Source organism: Somniosus microcephalus, chromosome 25 (assembly GCF_052327205.1).
Source record: "Somniosus microcephalus isolate GS21.2 chromosome 25, FLI_Smic_1.0, whole genome shotgun sequence".
Taxonomy (NCBI): Eukaryota; Metazoa; Chordata; class Chondrichthyes; order Squaliformes; family Somniosidae; genus Somniosus; species Somniosus microcephalus.
The window spans coordinates 12,889,032-12,914,856 of NC_141011.1; the positions used below are offsets into that span (position 1 = coordinate 12,889,032).

General features: G+C 45.8%; 1 protein-coding gene across 2 annotated transcripts in view; it reads left to right on the forward strand.

Annotated features, from left to right (window-relative positions):
• nphp4 (nephronophthisis 4) overlaps positions 1-25,825 on the forward strand; it is a 517,372-nt gene that overhangs the window by 314,034 nt on the left and 177,513 nt on the right. For both annotated transcript variants that reach the window (XM_085966844.1, XM_085966846.1), the window contains exons 9-11: positions 2,972-3,157; positions 4,229-4,367; positions 17,533-17,576. In XM_085966844.1, the coding sequence (XP_085822970.1) occupies positions 2,972-3,157; positions 4,229-4,367; positions 17,533-17,576 (369 nt within the window). The remainder of the gene's footprint in view (positions 1-2,971; positions 3,158-4,228; positions 4,368-17,532; positions 17,577-25,825) is intronic.

Here is a 25,825-nt window from a genome sequence, read left to right on the forward strand (position 1 = left end):
CAGAAAAGTAGCAAGCCTGAGGATTGGGAGCAGTTTAGAGTTCAGCAAAAAAGGACCAAGAGATTGATTAAGAGGGGAAAAATAGAGTATGAGAGTAAACTTGCAAGGAACATAAAAGCCGACTGTAAAAGCTTCTACAAGTATGTAAAAAGAAAAAGATTAGTAAAGACAAATGTAGGTCCCTTACAGTCAGAAATGGGAGAATTTATAATGGGGAACAAGGAAATGGCTGAGCAATTAAACAAATACTTTGGTTCTGTCTTCACGGAAGAGGACACAAATAACTTCCCAGAAATGCTAGGGAACCAAGGGTTTAGTGAGAAGGAGGAATTAAATAGTATTAGTAAAAAAATAGTGCTGGAGAAATTAATGGGACTGAAAGCCGATAAATCCCCAGGGCCTGATAATCTGCATCCCAGAGTACTAAAAGAGGTAGCCATGGAAATAGTGGATGCATTGGTTGTCATCTTCCAAAATTCTATAGATTATGGAACAGTTCCTGCAGATTGGAGGGTGGCAAATGTAACCCCACTATTTAAAAAAGGAGGGAGAAAGAAAACAGGGAACTACAGGCCGGTTAGCCTAACATCAGTAGTAGGGAAAATGCTAGAGCCTATTATAAAGGATGTGATAACAGGACACTTAGAAAATACCAACGGGATTAGACAAAGTCAACATAGATTTATGAAAGGGAAATCGTGTTTGACAAACCTACTGGAGTTTTTTGAGGATGTAACTGGTAGAATAAACAAGGGAGAACCAGTGGATGTGGTGTATTTGGATTTCCAGAAGGCCTTTGATAAAGTCCCACATAAGAGGTTATTGTGCAAAATTAAAGCACATGGGATTGGGGGTAATATACTGGCATGGATTGAAAATTGGTTAACAGACAGGAAACAGAGAGTAGGAATAAATGGGTCTTTTTCGGGGTGGCAGGCGATGACTAGTGGGGTACCGCAGGGATCAGTGCTTGGGCCCCAGCTATTCACAATATATATCAATGATGATTTGGATGAGGGAACCAAATGTAATATTTCCAAGTTTGCTGATGACACAAAATTGGTGGGATTGTGGGTTGTGAGGAGGATGCAAAGAGGCTTCAAGGCGATTTAGACAAGTTGAGTGAGTGGGCAAATACATGGCAGATGCAGTATAACATGGATAAATGTGAAGTTATCCACTTTGGTAGGAAAAACAGAAAGGCAGAGCATTATTTAAATGGTGATCAATTGGGAAATATTGATGTACAAAGGGACCTGGGTTTCCTTGTACACCAGTCACTGAAAGCAAACATGCAGGTGCAGTAAGCGGTTAGGAAGGCAAATGGTATGTTGGCCTTAATTGCAAGAAGATTTGAGTACAGGAGCAAGGATGTCTTACTACAGTTATACAGGGCCTTGGTGAGACCACACCTGGAGTACTGTGTGCAGTTTTGGTCTCCTTACCTAAGAAAGAATATACTTGCCATAGAGGGAGTGCAGCGAAGGTTCACCAGACTGATTCCTGGGATGGCAGGACTGTCGTATGAGGAGAGATTGGGTCGACTAGGCCTGTATTCACTAGAGTTTAGAAGAATGAGAGGGGATCTCATTGAAACGTATAAAATTCTGACAGGGCTAGACAGACCGAATGCAGGGAGGATATTTCCCCTGGCTGGGGGGTCCAGAATGAGGGGTCACAGTCTCAGGATACGGGGTAGGACATTTGGGACTGAGATGAGGAGAAATGTCTTCACTCAGAGGGTGGTGAACCTGTGGAATTCTCTACCACAGAAGGCTGTGGAGGCCAAGTCACTGAATATATTTAAAAAGGAGATAGATAGACAGAGCGGGAATATGGTATTGAGATAGAGGATCAGCCATGATCATATTGAATGGCGGAGCAGGCTCGAAGGGCCAAATGGCCTACTCCTGCTCCTATTTTTCTGTGTTGTAGAATAAAGATGCCAAGACATCATGACTGGGTCAACAAGACTGGAAAATCTTCTTTACCCAGAGTGGATAAAATGTGGACTCGCTACCAGAAGGAGTGGTTGAGGTGAATGGCATAGATGCATTTAAGGGGAAGCTAGATAAACAGATGAGGGAGAAAGGAATAGAAGGTTATGCTGATACGGTTAGATGAAGAGGGGTGGGAGGGAGGCTCCTGTGGAGCATAAACACCGGCATGGACCAGTTGGGCCGAATGGCCTGTTACTGTGCTGTACATTCTATATAATTCTATGTAATGTAATAATTATTACAAAAACAATTGCTTAATTAGCAACCACTCCAAAGTTGCATAACTGCAATTTGATCCGATTGAGGGTTTATCTTACAGTACAACAGTTAGCTGCCCCATTAAAATTACAGCTGTATCATTCTAATGACGGGTGTGCAGAGCAATGTGATGCTTGAGCTCTGTGGGAGCCTTCAGTTCCACATTCCAAGATTCTGAAATGGTTCATCCACAGAGCAAGGCGCGATTCTGAGCTGAGCAGGACTTTTCGGTGCCACTTAGTAATTCAGATGCAGGAGATCACAAAAGAGGAAAATGATGGATAGAAAAATCACAGAGCAGAGTGTAGCAGGCGAGCATCTGCTGTACATCTCACGTAAAATGTTTTAATATGGTTGAATTAATAATTCTGCACTGAACTCAATGGTAGGAAGAGCCATGTATCATTTTTGATCTAATGAGATCACACAAAAGTGGCGCATCGTTCTTTTCTCCATTCAATAAAGCATTTTGATGTGATTTATGCTTTTTCATTATACGTTTGTCAAAAAAAAAAGGTTGGCTAAACACTTTCCAACAACAGTAGTGCTTCTTTAAGCCTGATATGAATAACGCTCCTGTGAAGCACCTCAGGGTGTTTTTCTACATTAAAGGCGCTATATAAATGCAAGTTGCTATTGTCATTGACATAAGCTGATTAATGATGAGCTCCATATTACATTTCTCTAAAGGAGCAAATCTTTTTTGTTCACAGCTGTCTTCTTCTACCGGCTCCTTGAGCAACACCGCGTACATGCAAACACTGCGGTGGGCTGTTTGGAATCCGTTCTCGGGATCTAGCACCTCTGACGTAACGATATCACTTCAGGGCGGACCTTCACCCAACCCGAGCAATTTGCTGGTTTACAAAACCCCCTCCACTGAGATGAGCTCGGACGAGGTAGGTGGTTTCTGATCAATAATACAAAATCACTCGTCCCGAACGATCTTTACAGCAAACTTCAACTGATAGAATGTGTACCAAATCTAAACATTTAACGCAAATAACTAAGGAGAGCAGGGTACCAAGATGTTATACAGGTGTAACCAACACCAGAGTAATGCACGCTGCTGTAAATCCTTTAGAAAATGGGCATAGCTGCAAAGTGAAAAGTGGCTTGTGACATTAGTTTGGTTGCTGAATGTGTGTGACTTGCATCCCACCCATAGTAATCAAGCAATCCCTTTAAAAATAATGATGTTTTAATCCTGGCACTATTTGAAAAAAAGCAGGGCAGTTCTCCCCTGTGTCCTGGGCCAATATTTATCCCTCAACCAACATCACTAAAACAGATTATCTGGTCATTATTTCATTAATGTTCGTGGGACCTTGCTGTGCACAAATTACAACTGTGACTTCACTTCAAAAGCACTTAATTGGCTGTAAAGTGCTTTGGGTCGTCCTGAGGCTGTAGAAGGCGCTATATAAATGCAAGTCTTTTCTTATGTTCCTCTACTGGCAGGTGACCCAGAAGTGTAGTGTGTGTGTGTGTGTACCTGTAGTACCAACTGGTGCCATAGAATGGTTGGAAGTAACTTTGCACTTACAGATCAAGCCTAACGTAGTTGAACCAAGAGTAAAGCCCCCTCAACTCTACCCAAACAAGGTGCCTGAACCCCACGCTCAGAAGCAAATCCCTGCCTGTACCAGGCTGAGATGTTCAATTTCCCAAATCAGTGAGATATAGAAGGTTGTTATAAAAGAAACTGCAATATGACAGAAACTGTCTACGCATTTTTTAATAGGATGACTGTACCTTTTTAAATTAAGAATACACCAGGCCTTGTCACTCGTATGTGCTGTAGATGTAGCAGGATTTGTGAATATTTTTGTGTCATTTAAGTTCCTAGAAGACCTTGCTTATGCTTGGAAGATTCAGTGCATTCTTGACTGAAAAATCCATGAATGGTTATAACCAAGTAAGATTTCTTCTTTAATGAAAACTTCAGAAAGCCACTTCTTTATTTTCAGGTAAAACAGGTGGAATCGGGCACCATCACTTTCCATTTCTCATGCCGTGGAGATCGACCCACGGGCAACACCGCCGAGCTATCAATGAATGTGTCTGAGAAATCAGGTCGGGCGCCAAGATTGTTGTCGCCTTCAGCCCGTAAGTTACTTGCAAGCTGCTTTAGAAGCAGTTGTTTTGCATGCATTTTGAACAAAGCAACTATTGGCAGTTTGTGTTCATGTGCGTAGCAGAAGTTATGTAATGCAGTTTTCCAACCTGGAAATTTATTATGTTGCACTGTTTCAAAAGAAGGATTTCTTTGAGGAAATGACACACTAGAAGTGAACTGGAAGAGGAAACTGAAGTGCCTGTACATTTAAAAAAAATTCTAATTAATGGTAGAGTAGAGCCTTTAGGTTAAACCCTTTTAGGAAAGAAATTGATTATTTGAACTAAAGTTATCTGAAAGCTAGTTTACTAATGAGAAGTTTGTGGGTTCAAACCCCATTACAGACTTGAGCACGTAATCTAGGCTGACACTTCTGTGCAGTACTGAGTGAGTGCTGCACTGCCGGAGGTGCTGTCTTTCAGATGAGACATTGAAGCAAAACCCCATCTGCCTGTTCGTGTAGACATAAAAGATCCAATGGCGTTATTCAAACAAAAGCAGGGGTTTTTCCCGGTATCCTGGCCAACATTCATTCCTCAGCTAGCACCACCAAAGACAGATTATCTGGTCTTTTATTCATTTGCTATTTGTGGGATCCTGTTATGTGCAAATTGGCTGATTGCTTATGAAACAATAGTGACTGCACTTCAAAAGCAAAGTCATTGATTCCAAGTGCTTTGAGAAGTCCAGAGGATGTAATAAGCTGCTATATACATTTTTAGAATTTCGATACTGATTGAAATTGATAAATCTATTCCTCCTGTTTGCACCCTCACTGTATTGAAAGTAAAATTCACTGCACTGTTTCACACTTTCCTAGGATCTCAAAATGTGGAATTCTTTACCTGCCTCAGTCTTCAACTCCTTGCTGTCTGATTCTGCCCTGCTCTCTCCCCACATGGAGTGACTAATCTCTCCCTGCTACCCTAGACTACCGTGGCTGAGATTGGGAACTCAGTAATGTGGGGCGATGGAACTACGCCATCTATTTTTAACATTTTTTATACAGTACAATCTTAATGTTTATGTAATTGCCATTTTATTTATTTTGTAATTTTTTCCACTGCTTTCCCAAAAGCACTCACTCTTGTTGTGATCTGGTTTCCCAGGGACCAGCTTGCCCGTCTGTTGTATTGACCAAATGGGCATTCTTTATGTGCCAGTCTGGGCAATGGGTGTCAGCAAATTATTCAACCACATGCAACATATCAGCCAAGCTTGATCTCGTCTTCAGCCAATGCCCATATAAAGGCATTTTCTTGCAGGATTTGCTGGATATTGATCAGGAACTTGCTGAAAGGAAGTGGTAGCAATCCTGTCTCTGAGTCAGAAGGTTGTAGGTTCAAGTCCCACTCCAGGGACTGGAGCACAAAACCTAGGCTGATAATCCATTGTAGTACTGAGGGAAGTGCTGCACTGTCGGAGGGGCCGTTACTAGATGAGACGTTAAACCGAGGCCCCGTCTACCCACTCAGGTGGACGTAAAAGATCCCATGGTACTATTTTGAAGAAGAGCAGGGGAATTCTTCCCGGTGTACAACCAACATCACTAAAACAGATTATCAGGTCATTATCACGTTACTATTTGTGGGAGCTTGCTGTGCGCAAATTGGCTGCTGCGTTTCCATACATTACAACAGTGACCACACTTCAAAATTAATCAATTGGGTGTAAAGCGCTTTGGGATGTCCTGAGGTCGTGAAAGGTGCTATATAATTGCAAGTCTTTAATTTTTTCTTTTTTTCTATTTGGCCCAGAGGTAGTACAGTTACTATCATGAGATCAGCTAACTCAACACAGATCAGGAATTGAACCAGGAAACTTCCTAGTCTGCATGGCTTAGTGTTATTGAGGGTGCTTTTGTGAACTTATTCTAAAGCTACTAATAAATTGTATAAAATCAATAGAATAGTCATTCTCTAGTTTCTGATACTATGGAGTTGATTTTAACCCCCTCCACAACTGGCAGGAGAGGGTCTGGGTGGGGTGGGGTGTTAAAAATTTTAAATCGCAAAACGTGACCCTAACCCGCCGAATATTCGCCTGCCGCTATTTTTACGGCAATGGGATGCGTGTCGTGCGAGTGTCCTGTCTTGGATTGGCAGGACACTTCATTATAATATTTAAATCAGGCTCTGACAGGGCAATCGGGAGCCTGATTTAAATTTAACGGTTGCCCAGGGCTCAGGAAACCCGGCAGCGAAATGGAGACGGGAGCAGCTGGATCAAGCAGGATAGTACTTTTTAGAGCACTGCCTGCGGGCCAGAAGGAGCAGGAGTGCTTCCCCCAGCCCCTCAAGCAAACCTGCCGATCGCAACCTCTCCTCACTGCCATGATCAGACAACCGCACCCCGCCCCCCCCCCCAATCCCCGATCTTTCCCTCTTGCACGTGACCGTCCCCAAGGGTCCCTGGCTGTGTCCTTCTGCCGCTGGCCTTCCTGCCCAGCAGCCAGCCACCCTGTCAATCTGTCTGGCTGCCGGGCGGGAAACGGAATAAAAAAAATAATGAAGAAGTCCGGCCGTTAAATTTGTATCCCCGGGATTTCTGGGTTCCCCCCAGCCCGCAACCTTGCTTCTTCCCCGCCTCCCCGTAAATATCAGGGCCTATATGTAGCAGCTGTATAACTACATTGATATGAAGCCAATATGCATCCTTTAAGGTTATGGGATACAAATAATTCTTGTATCTATTGATCAGTAAATCATTGCCTTTCATGTCGTGCTTTACTGCAAATACTATTGGCACCATTGATATGTATATATGTCAGTCATTTAAGCTGGTCCCAGCAACAAAAATAAGACTTGTATTTGGCTACCTTACAGACAGCTATTAAGTAATTTAGTCCTTAAACTTTTGTCAGGTTCAGTGAAACTTCTGTTGCTCTGGGCTCACCAGTTTGTTTTTAACTCACAGAAATAATCATTAATATTACAATACTCGGACACCAGGAGTAACGTTGTTACTGTAATAATAATCCTAAGCTACTAATTTAAACACCTTGAACACAATTTTACATTTAAATAAAAAAAACTGTTTGGTTTTAGTCCCTTTTTCCTTATCTCTGTTTTCTCTTTTTTTTGAATTTTCCTATTTCTTCATTTTAACTTTATTTTTTTTTAATCTTGTCTGCCTCTATCCTACCTATCGTAACTCATTTCCCCCTGCTTTTTAAAGCTTTAAATGTTTCAGTTACCTTTATCTTGATGACTGTCTGGAGCTTGTTGTCAAGGGATTTTGCAGTGGCTGTAAATTAGTTTTAACGGCCACTTTACCGACCAGCCGAAGAAGTCCCAGATGGTGAAAAGTGCCGGGCTTACATCACAGCCACAATGGAGATCATTTTTAATGTGAAAATCATACCTAAGCTGGGAAATGCTGCTACAGCCCCTGCAGCCTGACAATGCCTAGATCACCTAACTCATCTATGATGCACAGTCATTTTTTTTAATTAACGTGTTCCAGGATGGTATGTGTCTGCCATATTTTATTTGGGCTTTGCAAGATGTTTGCAAAAGGAACATTCTTCTCCCTCAAGTCGGAGTGTAATGATTTGATCGGGGTCCCCTGGGAGATGGCATGGTAGCCGAGATTGATTTGTGGAGTGTAGGTTGTCTAGGAAAATTGAATTTTCAGGCATTCGGAGAGACGTGTTTATTGTATGAATCTAATTCCTTTCGTCTGAAGCATTTCATGTAAAATTGCTTGTTAGAAGGCCTTCTAACCCCATTACAGCTTAAAGCAATGATCATGTAGTGCACCTTTTCCTATAACCTCCATGAATAACAAAGCACAATGTCAGTGCACATTCTCTTTTAATACAGTGAGCTTCAAAGTGAACACAAGCCAGCCTACTTTCATGCTTCCCTTCAGTGCCTACACCTGCTTTCCTTTCTCGTGCTTCTTCTAGCTGCAACCTGAGGGCCAACATTGCAGGAGGTGGTTGGTTGCTGAAGCTCTACAAACAGGTCATGGGATAGAGGCACCCACTGTTCCCTGGCTGCTTCTTAGGTTGGGAATCTGCTGCAGGTTCCACTGAAGCTGCCACATGCTCCATTGGTGCCTGCAATGAAGAAAAAAACTCCCCCGATGTTGCTGCAAAGGAGAGCTTCAGACTCGAGAGATACATCTCTCAGTTGCTGCACCTTCTCAAAGACTGGCCTCAGAGCCTCCAATAGGTGTAATGTTCTTCAAACATCTTTCCTTTCAGGCGAGTACCCATGAGTTCTGGATCCCATGAGTCCAAAGCCATAGTTACTCTTCTCCTCAACTTCCACTGGGTAGGTGGCACTTCCTCACCCACATCTTAGTATCACATTCTCATCAACACTACCTAATTGCCCCCAGGTGAAAGCAATGGAGCTGGTGCCTGGGAGTGAACAACAGGTGACACAGGAGGTGAGTTGGAACTGGTTGGGGTCAAAGAACAGGCCAACTAATGAAAGCAATCATGGTCGATCCTGACTAGAGCCACCAGCTAAAGCCAGCTCTTGACCTCAAAAGATTCATTTGAGTGCCGTGTTTGTTCTGGATGATGAATAGTGTCTGGTATTGTTCCCCAGACTGCTCTTATGTGCTACTTGTGTCTGATTCTGAGCGAGCTAATATCAGAACCTGATTTGTTCTGAGTTCGAGTGTCCTTCGCACAAGTGAAAGACACTGAAAAGCTGTCGCAGTTTAGCAGTAGGCTCACCCTGTCTCACGCGGCATGTGGACAGGGAAGTTCTGTCCTTTTCTTCCTTTTTGCCTAAGATTGTTCCTTAGCCTCACTTATCTCAGGAAATCAGAGTGTTGCAGATCGATCCACACTGAAAAGTGGGCACTGTAGACCAACCTATGATGTTGACACAATAAAAAGCTTTGTTAACCTAACCTAACTGCTAATGTTGTACCGTTATTTAAAAAGGGAGAAAGGGATAGACCGAGTAATTACAGGCCAGTCAGCCTAACCTCGGTGGTGGGCAAATTATTGGAAAAAATTCTGAGGGATAGTATTAATTGTCACTTAGAAAGGGACAGATTTATCAAGGACAGTCAGCATGGACTTGTTAAGAGAAGGTCGTATTTGACTAACTTTATTGAATTTTTTGAGGAGGTAACAAGGAGGGTCGATGAGAGTACCGCGTTTGATGTAGTCTACATGGATTTTAGCAGGCTTTTGACAAAGTCCCACATGGCAGACTGGTCAAAAAAGTAAAAGCCCTTAGGATCCAAGAGAAAGTGGCAAGTTGGAACCAAAATTGGCTCAGTGGCAGGAAGCACATGGTCGACGGGTGTTTTTGTGACTGGAAGGCTGTTTCCAGTGGGGTTCCACAGGGCTCAGTACTAGGTCCCTTGCTTTTTGTGGTATATATCAATCATTTAGACTTCAATGTAAGGGGCATGATTAAGAAGTTTGCAGATGATACAAAATTTGGCCATGTGGTTGATAGTGAGGAAGAAAGCTGTAGGCTGCAGGAAGATATCAATGGACTGGTCAAGTGGGCAGAAAAGTGGCAAATGGAATTCAATCCAGAGAAATGTGAAGTAATGCATTTGGAGAGGGCTAATAATGCAAGGGAATACACAATAAATGGTAGGACACTGAGAAGTGTAGAGGAACAGAGAGACCTTAGAGTGCATGTCCACAGATCCCTGAAGATAGCAGGACAGGTAGATAAGGCGGTTAAGAAGGCATACGGGATACTTTGCTTTATTAGCCGAGGCACAGAATATAAGAGCAGGGAGGTTATGCTTGAACTGTATAAAACACTAGTTAGGCCACAGCTAGAATACTGCGTGCAGTTCTGGGTCACCATATTACAGGAAAGATGTGATTGCACTAGAGAGGGTACAGAGGAGATTTACGAGGATGTTGCCAGGACTGGAGAATTTTAGCTATGAGGAAAGATTAGATAGGCTGGGGCTGTTTTCTTTGGAATGGATGAGGCTGAGGGGAGACTTAATTGAGGTGTATAAAACTAAGAGGGGCCTAGATAGAGTGGATAGGAAGGACCTATTTCCCTTAGCAGAGAGGTCAATAACCATGGAGCCTAGATTTAAAGTACAGTAAACTCTTGTTTAAACGGCACTTAATCATCCGGATTACTTCAATAACCGGCAAAATAGATAACCGGTAATCTTGCCGAATCCATCCAGCACTCGTTTTGCTGAGTCCGAGTCTCCCGCGGTGGCTGAGTTAGTCAGTGGTTTTTATTTTTGTTTGTGTTAAAAATTGCCTTGGTAAGTATACCCCTGTGTTATCCAGAATTTTTTATCAATCGGCACCGAATAAGAAAGCGTTTACTGTAATTGGTAGAAGGATTAGAGGGGAGTTGAGGAGAACTTTTTCACCCAGAAGGTGGTGGAGGTCTGGAACTCACTGTCTGAAAAGGTGGTAGAGGCAGGAAACCCTCATTGCATTTAAAAAGGACTTGAATATGCACTTGAAGTGCCGTAACCTACAAGGCTATAGGCCAAGAGCTGGAAAGTGCGATTAGGGGGGATAGCTCTTTTTCAGCTGGCATAGACACAGTGGGCCGAATGGCCTCTTTCTGATTCTATGGGGAAAAATTGGGTTGCTTTGTGCCTCCCGTTAGTGCCCTAAAAGAGTGGTGAACCTGTGGAATTCTCTACCACAAAAGGCAGTAGAGGCCAGTTCATTAAATATATTCAAGAAGGAGTTAGATATATTTCTTAAGGCTAAAGGGATCAAGGGATATGAGAGAAAGCAGGGACAGGGTACTGAATTTGAATGATCAGCCATGATCGCATTGAATGGCGGAGCAGGCTCGAGGGGCCGAATGGCCTACTGCTGCTCCTATCTTCTATGTTTCTAATGGGGCGCAAAGCAACTAGCGAAATTCAGCGGGAGGTTAGCGGTGGCACTGCGCCACCGGCGATGATGTCCGACGGGGTTGGGGGGCCTACCTGCGGCCGGGGAGGCGCAATTTAAAGGCGAGGTGCGGGGCGGCCACCTGCCAGCAGCTGCCTGCGCTCCCGTCCCTGGCCTCCTGAACGCCCCCCCACCCCCCCACCCCCCGCAGAATGCCGGCTGTGCTCCAAGAGCCCGGCACTTCTCTTGAGTGCCGGGCTCTTTTGCCGGCACTCCTGATCCCCGGGGGCCCAGCTGGGCCCCGGGTCGCGCTGCACAAGGCCTTTAAGAAGGGGAGGAAGGCCTGCGATATTGACTCGCAGCGCACCAAGAGGGATGTGGGGTGCTTCCAGTAGCGCCCCGCTTCCCTCTTGGGGCGCAACCACTCAATTTCCGGCGCGGGGGTGCTAATTTTTCTGGGGCGCTAAATGTCGCGCCCCGGCGAAGTTAGCGCGTCAAATGGGGCGCTATTCAATTTTTAGCCCTATGAATCTAAGTTTGTTTTTCATGTAAGCAAGACAGAGATTAGTAAATTGAGTGGTGGACTGTATCTGGTACTGATCCTTATTAGGGTGGGATCTCCTAGGTCTTAGGGAAACTCAGGGCTCACGATGTATTCAGCGACTACTTGTTGGGCCAATATAGGCAGGTTTTTCTTGAGTCGTTAGCATGGCAGTGACCTGGAATGACCTCTGTGCTTTTACTAAGCATCGCTCTTTTGTTGTAACAGCTCTGGTGTGCTGCAAACTGACCTGAAAATATAGGCCCTGAAAATCTCACTGGCAACTTCTGTACTACTCCGCTATTAAAAGAAAGTTAGGTTACCTACCACAGATGACAAGTTCAACCTCCACATAAAGAATTCCACATAAAGATAGAAAGAATTTGCATTTCTATTGCGCCTTTCACTACCTCAGGACATCCCAAAGTGCATCACAGCCAATGAAGTACTTTTTAAAGTGTAGTCACTGTTGTAATGTCGGAAACGCGGCAGCCATTTTGCACACAGCAAGCTCCCACAAACAGCAATGTGCTAATGACCAGATAATCATTTTTTTTATGATGTTGATTGAAGGATAAATATCGGTCAGGACACCGTGCCAGGGGATCTTTTACGTCCACCTGAGAGAGCAGACCGGGCCTCGGTTTAACGTCTCATCCGAAAGCTGGCACCTCCGACAGTGCAGCACTCCCTCAACATTGCACTGGAGTGTCAGCCTGGATTTTTGTGCTCAATGCTCTGGAGTGGGACTTGAACCTTCTTACTCAGATGTGAGGGCTCTTCCCACTGAGCCACAGCCGACACTCTTATGTCAGTCTTCAGAGCTCCTGCTGTTTCTTGGGGTCTGAGTGCTATTTCCTCCTGGTAAATAACTGAAGGTGTCACCCAGGACAGGTCCTTACATGCAGCTGAGCAGGGGGAGAGCCTCTGCATGTTCAGGGTGCAGTTTCTTTAAGGGGACATTGTCCACATCTGTCCCCCCATGGAGTGACTGCAGTATCCTCCTTGTATGTGGACGTTAAATTTCTGTCAGCGAATCACTTATGATGGTAATATAACAATTGTATTCAACCCACAAAGCAGTCTGATAACATCAACTCATCCTCAGAATAAGACACCAGCACATTTTAATGTAACTTTATCGCCCAATGACTATGTGGACTAGACTTTCCATCCATTCATAGTCAATGGCCGGAGAATCTCGCCCACCACTGTTTACCCAGTGAGTAACTGAGCCATAGACCACAAAGGTCCCTGGTTCAATCCATGTCCTGTGCTGAGTTAGCTGATCTCAACAGGGCGGAGAGAGAGCTGCTACAATTAGCTTTAATGCCTCTAGCTTCAGGAGGGGGAACTCGAGCAAGGTTTCTGTTCTTTTTTTAAATTCGTTTATGGGATGTGGGCATCGCTGGCAAGGCCAGCATTTATTGCCCATTCCTAGTTCCCCTCGAGAAGGTGGTGGTGAGCCACCTTCTTGAACTGCTGCAGTCCGTATGGTGAAGGTACTCCCACAGTGCTGTTAGGGAGGGAGTTCCAGGATTTTGACCCAGTGACGATGAAGGATCGGCGATATGCTTCTAAGCAGGATGGTGTGTGACTTGGAGGGGAACTTGGAGGTGGTGGTGTTCCCATGCACCTGCTGCCCTTTTCCTTCTAGGTGGAAGAGGTCGCGGGTTTGGGAGGTGCTGCCGAAGAAACCTTGGCGAGTTGCTGCAGTGCATCTTGTAGATGGTACACACTGCAGCCACGGTACGCCGGTGGTGGAGGGAGTGAATGGTTAAGGTGGTAGATGGGGTGCCAATCAAGCAGGCTGCTTTGTTCTGGATGGTGCCAAGCTTCTTGAGTGTTGTTGGAGCTGCACTCATCCAGGCAAGTGGAGAGTATTCCATCACACTCCTTACTTCATCACTGGCTCGTGACCACTGCTGGGAATGTTGGTGTTTTTGTGTGTTGGGTGAGGACAGGGTCAGTTTGAGCTGTGATGCAAATTGTGATTGAAGGCCTTCGGGCGCTCACCATTAAAGCCTCACACATACCAACAACAACTTGTATTTATATCTTCTCTTCTTAGGCAGTCCCTCGGAACCGAGGATGACTTGCTTCCACATTAAAAATGAGTTCGCAGGTGACTGATGAGTCCAATGCGGGACCTACAGTCTCTGTCACAGGTGGGGCAGACAGTGGTTGAAGGGGCGGGTGGGTGGGGTGCTTGGGTTGACGTGCGCTCCTTGCGCTGCCTGCACTTGGCTTCCACTTGCTCCTGGCGAAGAGACTCGAGGTGTTCGGCGCCTTCCCGGATGCTTCTCCTCCACTTTGTGCGGTCTTGGGCCAGGGATTCCCAGGTGTCGGTGGGGATGTTACACCTTTAATGTAGTAAAACGTCCCAAGGTGCTTCACAGGAGTATTATAAGACAAAAAATTTGACACTGAGCCACATATGGAGAAATTAGGGCATGTGACCAAAAGCTTGGTGAAAGGTTTTAAGGAGCATCTTAAAGGAGGAAAGAGAGGTAGAGAGGCGGAGCGGTTTAGGCAGGGAATTCCAGAGCTTAGGGCCTAGGCAACAGAAGGCACGGCCACCAATGGTTGAGCGATTATAATCAGGGATGGTCGAGAGGGCAGAATTTGAGGAGCGCATATATCTCGGGGGGGGGGGGGGGGCGGTTTGTGGGGGGCTAAGGGGCGAGGCCATGGAGAGATTTGTACACAAGGATGAGAATTTTGAAATCGAGGTGTTGCTTAACCGGGAGCACAGGGGTGATGGATGAACGGGACTTGGTGCGAATTAGGACATGGGCAGCCGAGTTTTGGATGACCTCAAGTTTACGTAGGATATAATGTGCGATGCCAGCCAGGAGTACGTTGGAAAATCAGGTCTAGAGGTAACAAAGGCATGGATAAGGGTTTCAGCAGCGGATGAGCTGAGACAAGGGCGGAGGAGACGGGTGATGTTACGGAGGCGGAAATAGGTAGTCTTAGTTATGCTGCGGATATGTGGTCGGAAGCTCATTTCAGGGTCAGATATGACACCAAGGTTGCGAACAGTGTGATTCAGCCTCAGACAGATGTTAGGGTGAGGGATGGAGTCAGTGGCTAGGGAATGGAGTTTGTGGCGGAGACCAAAAACAAATATTTAATTGGAGAAAATTTCTGCTCATCTAGTACTCGATGTCAGACAAGCAGCCTGACAATTTAGAGACCGTGGAGGCGTTGAGGGAGGTGGTGAGATAGAGCTGGGTGTCATCAGCGTACATGTGGAAACTGACGCTGTGTTTTCGGATGATGTCGCTGAGGGGCAGCATGTAGATGAGAAATAGGAGGGGGCCAAGGATAGATCCTTGGGGGACACCAGAGGTAATGATGCGGGAGCGGGAAGAGAAGCCGTTGCAAGTGATTCTCTGGCTAAAAATCATCATTTGTGACTTTGATGAGAGCTGTTTCGGTACTGTGGCAGGGGCGGAAACCTGATTGGAGGGATTCAAACATGGAGATGCGGGAAAGATGGGCACGGATTTGGGAGGCGACAACACGTTCGAGGACTTTGGAGAGGAAAGGGAGGTTGGAGATGGGGCGGTAGTTTGCAAGGACGGATGGATCAAGGGTTGTTTTATTGAGGAGAGGGGTGATGATGGCAGATTTGAGGGAGAGGAGGACAGTACCTGAGGAGAGAGAACCGTTAACAATATCAGCTAACATGGGAGCCAGAAAAGTAAGTTGGTTGGTCAGCAGTTTGGCGGGAATAGGGTCGAGGGAGCAAGATGAGTGCGGAGAGGTCATGAGGGGAGAGCGGAGAGAAACTGGAGAAAGATGTGAGTTCAGGGCTAGAGCAGGGGGGGAGCCTCAGAGGAAGTTTGGTCCGGTTGGCTAGGGGAAGGAAGGGAAGTAGCAGAGGCAGCTGATCGGATGGTCTCAATCTTAGAGACAAAGAAGTCTATGAACTCCTCATGCTTGTTGTCGGAGGTGAGGGTGGAGGAGACAGGGGAATGGGGTTTAAGAAGACGGTTAGCAGTTGAGAATAGAAGCCGGGGTTTATCTTTGCATTCCAGAATGATTCTGGAGTACTGAGCAATTTTGGCAGACGAGAGCAGGACCCGATAATGTTTATTGTGGTCTAGCCAGATCTGGCGGTGAATGGCTAAACCAGTTGTCCGCCATATCCGTTCAAGTCTGCATCCCTTGGACTTAAGGGAGCGAAGATGTGGGCCGTACCATGGGGAACGGTCAGGGTGAGAGAGAGTAATTGTTTTATTCGGGACGAGGGCATCAAAGGGGGTGGTGAGGGTGTGGTTAAGCAGATCGGTAGCTGCAGAAATGTCGTGGTGAGTGGAGGGCCAAAGGCTGGCCAGTTTGGATTTCATAAGGGCAGTTGTAAGAGAGTTGGGAGAGTTTTTTTCCAGGGGCGGACACAGAAGGAAGTAGGGTTAGGGGGGCTGGGGGGGGGGGGGGAGGGAGCGGAAGAGGGATGTGGGAGGAGAGTGATATGAGGAAGTGGTCAGAAATGGCCTTATCTGTGATTGACACGATGGGAGTAGCGATGGCAAGGTTGAGGGGGTGGCCGTGGATATGGGTTGGGGAGTATACATGGAGGGAGAGATTAAAGGAGGAGGCTAGTGAACTCAGAGGAGAGAGGGCATGATGAATTGAGGCGGAGGTTGAAATCACAGAGGATGAGAAGTCATTAGGTGCAGAGGCTGAGGCAGGAAAGCAGTGAAGATATCTCGGTAATAAAGTTTTTATGGTACTTGGGTGGGCGGTAGAGAAGGAGAATTTTAAATGAGAGGTGAGAGGGTGGAATAAGGTGAGATGCTCAAAGGAGGAGAAAGTGCTGGAGGAGTAGGGGGACAGACCAAGGTGTGATTTGGTGATGAGAGCCACACCGCCACCATGGCGGTCTGAGCGGGGCAAGTGGTGAAAGGTATTGCCAGGCAGGGAGGCTTCAGTTAAGGGTAAGGTGTCATCACCCCTCAGCCAAGTTTCCCTCAGGGCCATGATGTCGATGCACTCATCCACAATAAGCTCATGGATGACAAAGGTTTAGTTCGCAAGTGAACGGACATTCTGGAGGGAGATGCGGAGAGGGCCGGTGATGGCTGACCTTCTGCCACCGTCCACAGGGTTAGCACTGGGGGGGATGAGTTGGATGGGAAGGAGATTGGCAAGATTAGCCCCCAGTGAGCACGCTGGGCGGGAATGTCGGCGAGAGAGTAGGATGGGACAGTTGGGGTTGCTGCTCGTAAGGTGACAGTGACGAGTGCCTCGATGGGCCCTTCGTAGGATGCCAAGAGAGGCACAGAGGGAAGCTGTAGGCTTATCCAAGAGGGAGTCAAGCCTGGGATGCTTGCAGGAGAGTAGGAAGGTTGAAAAGTAATGAAGGATTGGGGTCGGGATTTAGGAGGGCAGAGTACCCGAGAGAGGAGCGATGAAAGGAGGCATGACGACAGGAGAGAGCGGTCAGGGAGGGGTAGAGAGAAAAGGAAAAGGGAGAGAAACAGTGGAAAAAGAAATGAACGGCTCAGGCAGCCAAAGTGTGCACGCGAATGGACACAGAGGAAAAGCTCAGGTTACATACACCTCACACATGAATAATGGCCACTTGGGCACGGTATTGGAGGTCTCCCAACAGCTGTGGAACTGTACACGAGGAAGGAGTAAGTAGCTGTAGGAGAGAAGAGGAGAAAAAAAACCTGCTTATAGGGCACTTGATCGGTGATGTTAGCAATGAAGTTAATTATGCATTCTTCACTGATGCACATGTTTGAGGCATCCTATATGATTGTGCATGTGTTATTTTTATCTTTAGAAACGAAAACTTCACAAGCTTCTGGATCTCAACGAGGGCCAGGGGTGAGTGGATCTTTATGCTAATTTTTGATTCCTTTTATTTCCTCCACTGTAATGATCAGTAACATGTCATTCTAGAATGGTACACCAGATGGAGCTGTATGTTTAGTAAGGGGCTACCCACAAGGCAGTAGTCAAGATGGATGCCTGTATACTAGTCCACATGGCTGAATAAATGACTAGCTCAAGCTAGCTGTTCATAATGAAAACGTCTATTTATTTATGAACATAACACTCCACCACCCAAGTTTTACATTTTTAAACTCGCTCTGTGCCATGCACCATTTCCCAGCCAAGGCAGCAGGCTGACTCGCACCAGTGACATCCGTAACTGTTCAACCCAGTTAGACTCTCTTTCCAAATTACTTTGTCTTGGGTAAGTGCCTGGCTTTCATTCAGCACCTCATCCCAGAATCACAGCAGAGAGCACGAAGGTGGGGAATGGGCAATCACAGCTCTGAACCCCATATCCCACTGCTACACGTTGACCTAACACATTGGAGCATCAGCTCCTGCCTCATCCCGCAGCCGTATTTCTCTCATCTCTAATGTTTGCATTTTAATGTTAGCCTCGAATAACGTTCCTGTTAGTTCCACAGTAGCTTTTATCCCATGTTGAGGCGATTAACGATGATGTGGTCTGTTGGAGACCTGTATGGTAAAGTATATAATGTTTACTTTTCCTGAATAACTGAGTAAAGTGTGGGAGGGCCAACACCTGTGTTAACTTATTTAGACTTTTACCTATTATGGGGAAAAATGTTCTGCCTTAAAGAAACATAATGGGCTGGATTTTGTCAATGGGGACGTGATGGAGGCGGGACTCTCACTTTTTGGGTTGTAGTCCCGCCTCCATCGACTTATGGCCAAACCACGCTAGTTTCCCTTGATTGACCTTGTTAAGCCCGCCCAGCGGGCTCAGTAGGCCAATTAAGGGACACCTGGTTACTGGTGACGTCAGTGATTGACATTTCATCTGTCAAGGGCTTTTGACAGCTCTGTGAAGCTGTCAAACACTGACAATCTGTCTTCTAACTTGAGTCCTTCTACTCAGACTCAGTTAGAGATCTCTCCAGACCAGAAAGCAGAATGCTGCAGATTTTGACATTTCAGCGGCCATTCTGCTTTCTGTGCCGGTGAACTGAGGGACTCCCGATAACTGAAGGGAGGAAGCCTGCAGGAGAAAGTAAAGGTAAGTAAAACTTATTAAAACACTTTACATTTACCTCACACACTTACCTCTGCACACATGCACCCATTACCCACCTGCACAACGGAGATCTCGACCCCTCCAACCCCTGCAGACCGACGGTCCGCCTCGCTAACTTGGCGTGGTTCGGAGCCGTCGGGAAGTCCACACTTCAGGGCTAAAAATAGGGATTAGGCAAAAAACTGCCTGATTAAAGGAGATGATAGAGAGAAACTATTTCCTCTGCTGGGGGAGTTCAGAACAAGTGGGAATAACCTTAAAATTAGAGCTGGGCCATTCAGGGGTGATGTCAGGGAGCCCTTCTTCACAGTGGAAATTTGCAACTCTCTTCCCCAAAAAGCTGTAGTGGCTCGTTCAGTTGAAAATTTCAAAACTGAGATTGATAGATTTTTGTTAGGCAAGGATGTCAAAGGTTATGGCACCTAGGCAGGTAGATGGAGTTAAGGTACAGACCCGCCATGATTTAATTGAATGGTGGAACAGGCTCAAGGGGCTGAATGGCCTCCTCCTGTTCCTATGTTCCTTCCTATGTTCCCATTGAGTTTAATTAATAGTCTTTATCAGAAGCCTTTTGGATGTCAGGGTAAACATCATGGTGGCGTTGTGAGTTCCGCAAAAAAGTTAAGGGGATTGGTCAGGCAGGATCTTCCCCTTCTGAATCCATGCTGACTGCTGATGACAAGGTTATTGTTTACTCCTGATAATCAATTCCATGATTTTACATTGAATGGAAGTGAGACTGCTGATTTGGAAGTTGCCTGCATCTGTTTTGTCACCCTTTTGGAATGTGGGCCTTGTTCCACTCCGCTGGTCCCTCTCCAGCGCACCACTGATTCCCTCAATGATTGTCAGTGCATCACAGATCTCCTCCCTAGTCTCTTTCGGCTGTCTGAGATAATACCATCTATCCCTGAGGATTTATTTGTTTTGAGTACATTTAGCCTGTCTAGGACTTTTATCTGATTCCTGGTGAAGTTATTGGGCTGGATTTTGATTCTGGAGGTGTGTAGGAGGCGGGACTACAACTTTCGGGGTTGTAGTCCCGCCTCCATCGAGTTGTGGCCAACCCACGCGATTTTCACTTGATTGACCTTGTTGAGCCCGCCCAGCAGGCTCAGCAGGCCAATTAAGGGCCACCTGGCAACAGGTGACGTCACAGATTGACATTTCATCTGTCAAGAGCTTTTGACAGATGAATTATCAGCATTTGACAGCTCTTTGAAGCTGTCAAACACTGACAATCTGTACACTAAGTTAATTCCTTCCTCTCAGGCTGATTTAGAGATCTCTCCAGAACAGAAAGCTGAATGCTGCAGCTTTTGACAGCTCGCGGCCATTCTGCTTTCTGTGCCGGTGAGATGAGGGACTCCCGAGACCTGAAGGAAGGAAGGCTGTAAAGGTAAGTAAAACTTCTTTAAACACTTTACACACACCAAACACACTTACCCCTTCACTCATGCACCCATCACTCACCTGAACACCGGACATCTCGAACCCTCCAAGTCCTTCAGCCCGACGGTCCGCCTCGCGAACTTGTCGTGGTTGGGAGCCGTCGGGAATCCCACCCTTCAGCAATAAAAATAGGGATTAGGCTAAAAACTGCCTGTTAACTACCTGTTAACAGGCAGTTAATTGGCACTAATCCCCTTCCCGCCTCGGGGAGGCGGCTCCCAGCACAGGTCGGGTATCCGCCTCCTTTGAAACTGGCATGGAGGCGGGTTGGGGGCGGGACGGGTTCGTGCCCCTCGATTTCGAGATTTTAACCCCCCAGACGCCTCCAATCCCGCCTCCACGGCCCAATGAAAATCCTGCCCATTGACTTTACTTGGCATACCTTTGTCTGGCAAAGGCATGTTGCTAAAGTCTTCCCTTGTGACTACTTGGAGGAAGTAGTCATTCAGAATATTTACTATGTTGTGCTTATCCTCAATTTCAAGCCCGTTTGTGTCTTTTATTGGTTTTCTCTTTTCCCCTGACAGGCCTGTTGCTGTTGTGGTATGGAAAGAGAGATCTCATTAATAGAGAAGCACATTAGTTCTTTGATGGTCTTTGATTTACTTTCCTGCTTCAGTGTTCTGCTTAGTAGCTGTGACATCCGGTAAAGGGCAGCCTGATGGCACAAAAAAGGCCTGATGAGCAAAGGTCTGATGAACAAAGGTCTGATGAGCAAAGGCACTTCTGTGTAGCGCTAAGTCATACAGGCCAAAAGATGCTAGGGTCGATTCCTGGCCTATGCTGAGTTAGCTTATCTTGGATAGGGCAGCAGCTGTGATGCTATAATTGGTCTTGCTGCCCCTTGGTTAGGAAGGGAAGAAACCATCCATCGTTCCCACTCCTGATCACGCTAGTGACCCCTGCTAGAAAGTGTGTATGTGTGGGCATCGGGTAAGAATAGGATTGCTATCAATGTCTTCCACAGACCCTGTTGACACTCACTGTCTAGGTACACAAATAAGAACATAAGAAATAAGAGCAGGAGTAGGCCATACAGCCCTTCAAGCCTGCTGCGCTATTCAATAAGATCATGGCTGATATTCTATCACAACTCCACTTTCCTGCACTATCTCCCTATCCCTTGATTCCCTTAGTATCCAAAAATCTATCGATCTCTATCTTGAATATACTCAACGATTGAGCATCCACAGCCCTCTGGGATAGAGAATTCCATAAAATCACAACCCTTTGAGTGAAGAAGTTTCTCCTCATCTCAGTCTTAAACGGCCGACTCCTTATCCTGAGACTATGCCCCCTAGTTCTAGACTGCCCAGCCAGGGTAGACAAGCCCTTAAACTTGACTGAGGCACTTTAAGGTTGCCATGACCTGTGCAACTATACATTGGTAAAAGTCTACACCATCAGGAGGGGGTGTGGAGGGTGGGAGAGAAACTTGCAACTGGAGTCTCGCAGGGTTAATATTAGACGCCCCGTTATAACAGAAAGTTTACTAAAGAGGGTTGTAGGGAAACAAGGTTTTTCGATCACAGCTGAGCTGCCACTTGTTTTGTTGTTCTTCAGTTATCCCTTTCCCAACTGACCACAAGCCTTTCGAGGAGGGGAACACTGCAGCGGCAGCTTAGCTCCCTGAATTTACCCCTCCCCATGGCTTCAATCCAACAGGTAGGAGCTTCAGTGAATAACGAAAGAAAGTTTCCCATTGCCATCTCCAGGCTAATTGTTTAGTTAGTTCAAGTCACAGTGCTATTCGCAATTGGCTTTGATTCATTATTATTGGTTTAGCCACTTCAGGCAGATTTTCCTGTACAATTACATTTAGAGCAAAATAAGATCCAAATAACCTCGCTGAAATGGTATTAGCTGCATGGATGGGAAATCTCATTCTGTTCATTTATTATTTGAAAATTAAATTCAACATTCCTCAATAAGACAGTCTTTATAATAAAATTTCTTGTGGCTGTTAAGCATGTCAGGAACATTGAGCAAGTGTTCAAATCTCTGGGTTATTCTGCCTTCCAATTTATCTTCTGCTTTTGTTATTCACCAATCCATTTTCTCTGCACATTCCACCAAAAAAGCTGCAGTTACATTCTACTCAGACACACTGCAGAAAACAATTCGCCAAGATACAGTCACAGTGACAGATGCCCAGCCACTCCTAAAAATAAAATTCACAACAATGTAAACACCTAAAAATGTTTCATCCATTCCATCTTCCAATTACTATAATGACTTCCCCACTCCCATGCACATACCTATTGGCCTCCATACCTGGCTGATACCTGGGATGGCAGGAATGACGTACGAGGAGAGATTGTGTCGATTGGGCTTATACTCACTGGAGTTTAGAAGATTGAGAGGGGATCTCATCGAAACCTATAAAATTCTGTCAGGCCTGGACAGACTAGATGCAGAAAGGATGTTTCAGATAGCCGGGGAGTCCAGAACCAGGGGTCACAGTCAAAGGATAAGGGGTAAGCCATTTAGGACAGAAATGAGGAGGAATTTCTTCACCCAGAGAGTGGTGAACCTGTGGAATTCTCTGCCACAGAGGGCGGTGGAGGCCAGTTCATTAAATATATTCAAGAAAGAGTTGGATATATTTCTTGAGGCTAAAGGGATCAAGGGATATGGGGAGAAGGCAGGGACAGGGTACTGAATTTGGATGATCAGCCATGATCTCATTGAATGGCGGAGCAGGCTCGAAGGGCCGAATGGCCTACTCCTGCTCCTGTCTTCTATGTTTCTATGCATATCCCTGACTTTGTGTAGACCCTCCCCTGATAGTTCATGGACCACCTCACTCAGCTGAGGTCCAATATTCTGAGTTGAACCCTAACTGCACTATAGCTTGTATGAGTCAGCACGCTGCCAACAATTCTGGGCCTTTTGCCAGCCCTGCCTCAGTGCCGCTGTAGCCTCGGGTCTCACTCTAGCCCTGGACTCACTTCCACCCCCCTCACCCTGGACCTATGCTAGCCTTGGGCTTTACTGCACACATCCCTCCCCTCCTTCCCAGCCACACGCATGCACCAGAATTCGGCACGTGCTCCCTTCAACCTCCTTTTCAGAAAAGATACAATGGATTTGTCGATTGTTTTCAGAAAAATTCGCTTTTAAAAAGAAACATCTCCAGGTTAATGTAATTTTGCTCAAGTAAACATTTTAAAGCAATGGAAGGAATCACTAAAGAAGCATAACTGAGTGTAATCTGAGGATTGCAAGCCAAATATTAGATGCAGAAATTTAAAAAACAAGTTTCTGTGGAAAGCAAATCAAATGCAATTAATTTTAATATTTTGTTTAATGCTTTAAAATTGTGCTTACTCTTTTTTTTGGTCCATGATCAAGGCCACAGCATATTAACTAGTAAATTATAATCTAATGGGAGCCATCTATAATAGTCAGGAAAATCACAAGGGTACAAAAGTGTATGCTTGAAGCAGAAAGGCATAACATATTATTTGTGCTTTATAAACAGTTTGAACCCAGTGCATTTTGAAGCCAACCTTGTTAAAGCTCAGTAGGCGTGAAAACTGAAATTTAGTATTACGGAGAGAGCTGATCTGATGTCTAGTGTGGCACAACAAAGTCAACAGTGCGAACACTGATTCCCACAGGCCAGCCTCATTTTAAACAGTGCGGTACAGTGGAAGCTGGCATCAGAGCCGAGCTGGGAGGCACTATGACAATCTGAACACATAAAGAAGACCTTCAGTGACACATGTCTTGAAAGAGGGAAAAGACAGGGTAAAGCTTGTGAAGGAGTTAAGGAGACTCAAAGGGAGGCTCTGAATGACAACAATTGCAAAACAAGGACAAGAGAGAGTGATATTGAATGATTTGCTCAAGAAGAGAAAAAAAACCAGGAGGAAACCTTAAATAACAAGTTATCAAGGAGCAGGGGGAAGATACTGAAGGTCAGAAATCAAAAAGAGTTGAGAGTGAGAAAGATAGATGGTGGCAGTGTTTGGTAGAAACATATAGACCAGGTCAGTTAAAAAGGGAGAAACAGAAAAAGAGTGAAAGGAAGACAACAACAACAACAATTTGTATTGATATAGCACCTTTAACGTAGTAAAATGTCCCAAGGCGCTTCACAGGAGCGTTATTAAACAAAATTTGACACCGAGCCACATGAGATATTAGAGCAGGTGACCAAATGCTTGGTCAAAGAGGTAGGTTTTAAGGAGCGTCTTAAAGGAGGAGAGAGAGGTAGCGAGGCGGAGAGGTTTAGGCAGGGAATTCCAGAGCTTCGGGCCTAGGCAGCTGAAGGTACGACCGCCAATGATTGAACGACTAAAATCGGGGATGCTCAAGAGGCCAGAATTAGAGGAGTGCAGATATCTCGGAGGGGGTTGCGGGGCTGGAGGAGATTACAGAGATAGGGAGGGGCCAGGCCATGGAGGGATTTGTAATCAAGGATGAGAATTTTCAAAATCGAGGCGTTGGACAGAATCAGATAGTTAAGAATAAATAAAAGTGAGAAATCCTGCGAGAGAGCAACTCTGATAGTAAATTGGGGAAAGGTAGCAATTCAGACAGGTGCAAGCAGTAAGACGCTGCGGGGTAAATATTCCACTTCTGTGTTTCTGGTGTGGAGCCTCGCCCACCGAGACCACATACTGAATCCGTGGCGGCACAGCTCTTGATTTCCCATCCTTTCATATGAACAGTGATGGACAGGAAATGACCCTCTGGTCCACCCAACCTGTCCCATACAACTGTGATACCTTGTGCATCACAATATATACACTCACCACCCCACACCACGGAACTTCCGTTTTAATGGACACAAAATCAAGGACTGTAACGACGCCATTTTCCAATCATGCTCATGTCGGGTGTGGCCCTGTGGGGCGGCGGGAGTGGTGGGGGTGTGGGGGTGGTGAGCGATGGGGTGGTGGGCACGAAAATGCGGGATTCACCTTATAGCACTTGATTCAACAGGGGAAAGTCGTCATATTTAGGCAATGCTGCTTTGTGAATGGAGTAGGAAAAAGATTAATCTGTTGGCCTGATTATGTCGACAGTTATGAATGAACCCTTAAAAAAGCAGATATTTAAAGCATAAGTTTATAGAGCAAGTGTCATGACTAAAATAGTCTTTGCCTTGTGTGTGTGTGTGTGGCCGTTAGAATGAACAGACCAAACCTGATTGAGATCGCACTTAAATACTAATCAGGCTGCAAAACTTAGTTTTCAGAAACTGAATTACATTGAATACTCTGGAAATGTAGCTCCCCAATGGATAAGCTAGCGAAAGCAGTGTGTAACTGAGCCATATAGCTCAGTAAGATCCCAGGGTTAAGCAGTGGTTTGCACTGAGCTAGCTGGTCTCAGCCAGGGTTGCAGAAGGGGTGCAAAAATTGGCTTCACCACTTGGGCCTGGGAAGGGGAAAATTCCAAGCAGGGTTCCTGCTGCTGTTTGCTGCCGATTGACCCACCCTAGCAAGAGCTCGTGTGTGGACTTTGGGCAAGGACTGGAACCGGCTTGACTGCGATGCTCCTTTAGTCACATAGCCTACAGGCACTAGGTCGAGGCTCCCTTGAGTGAGGTACTGGAAAGCAGCTGGCACGCAAGGAA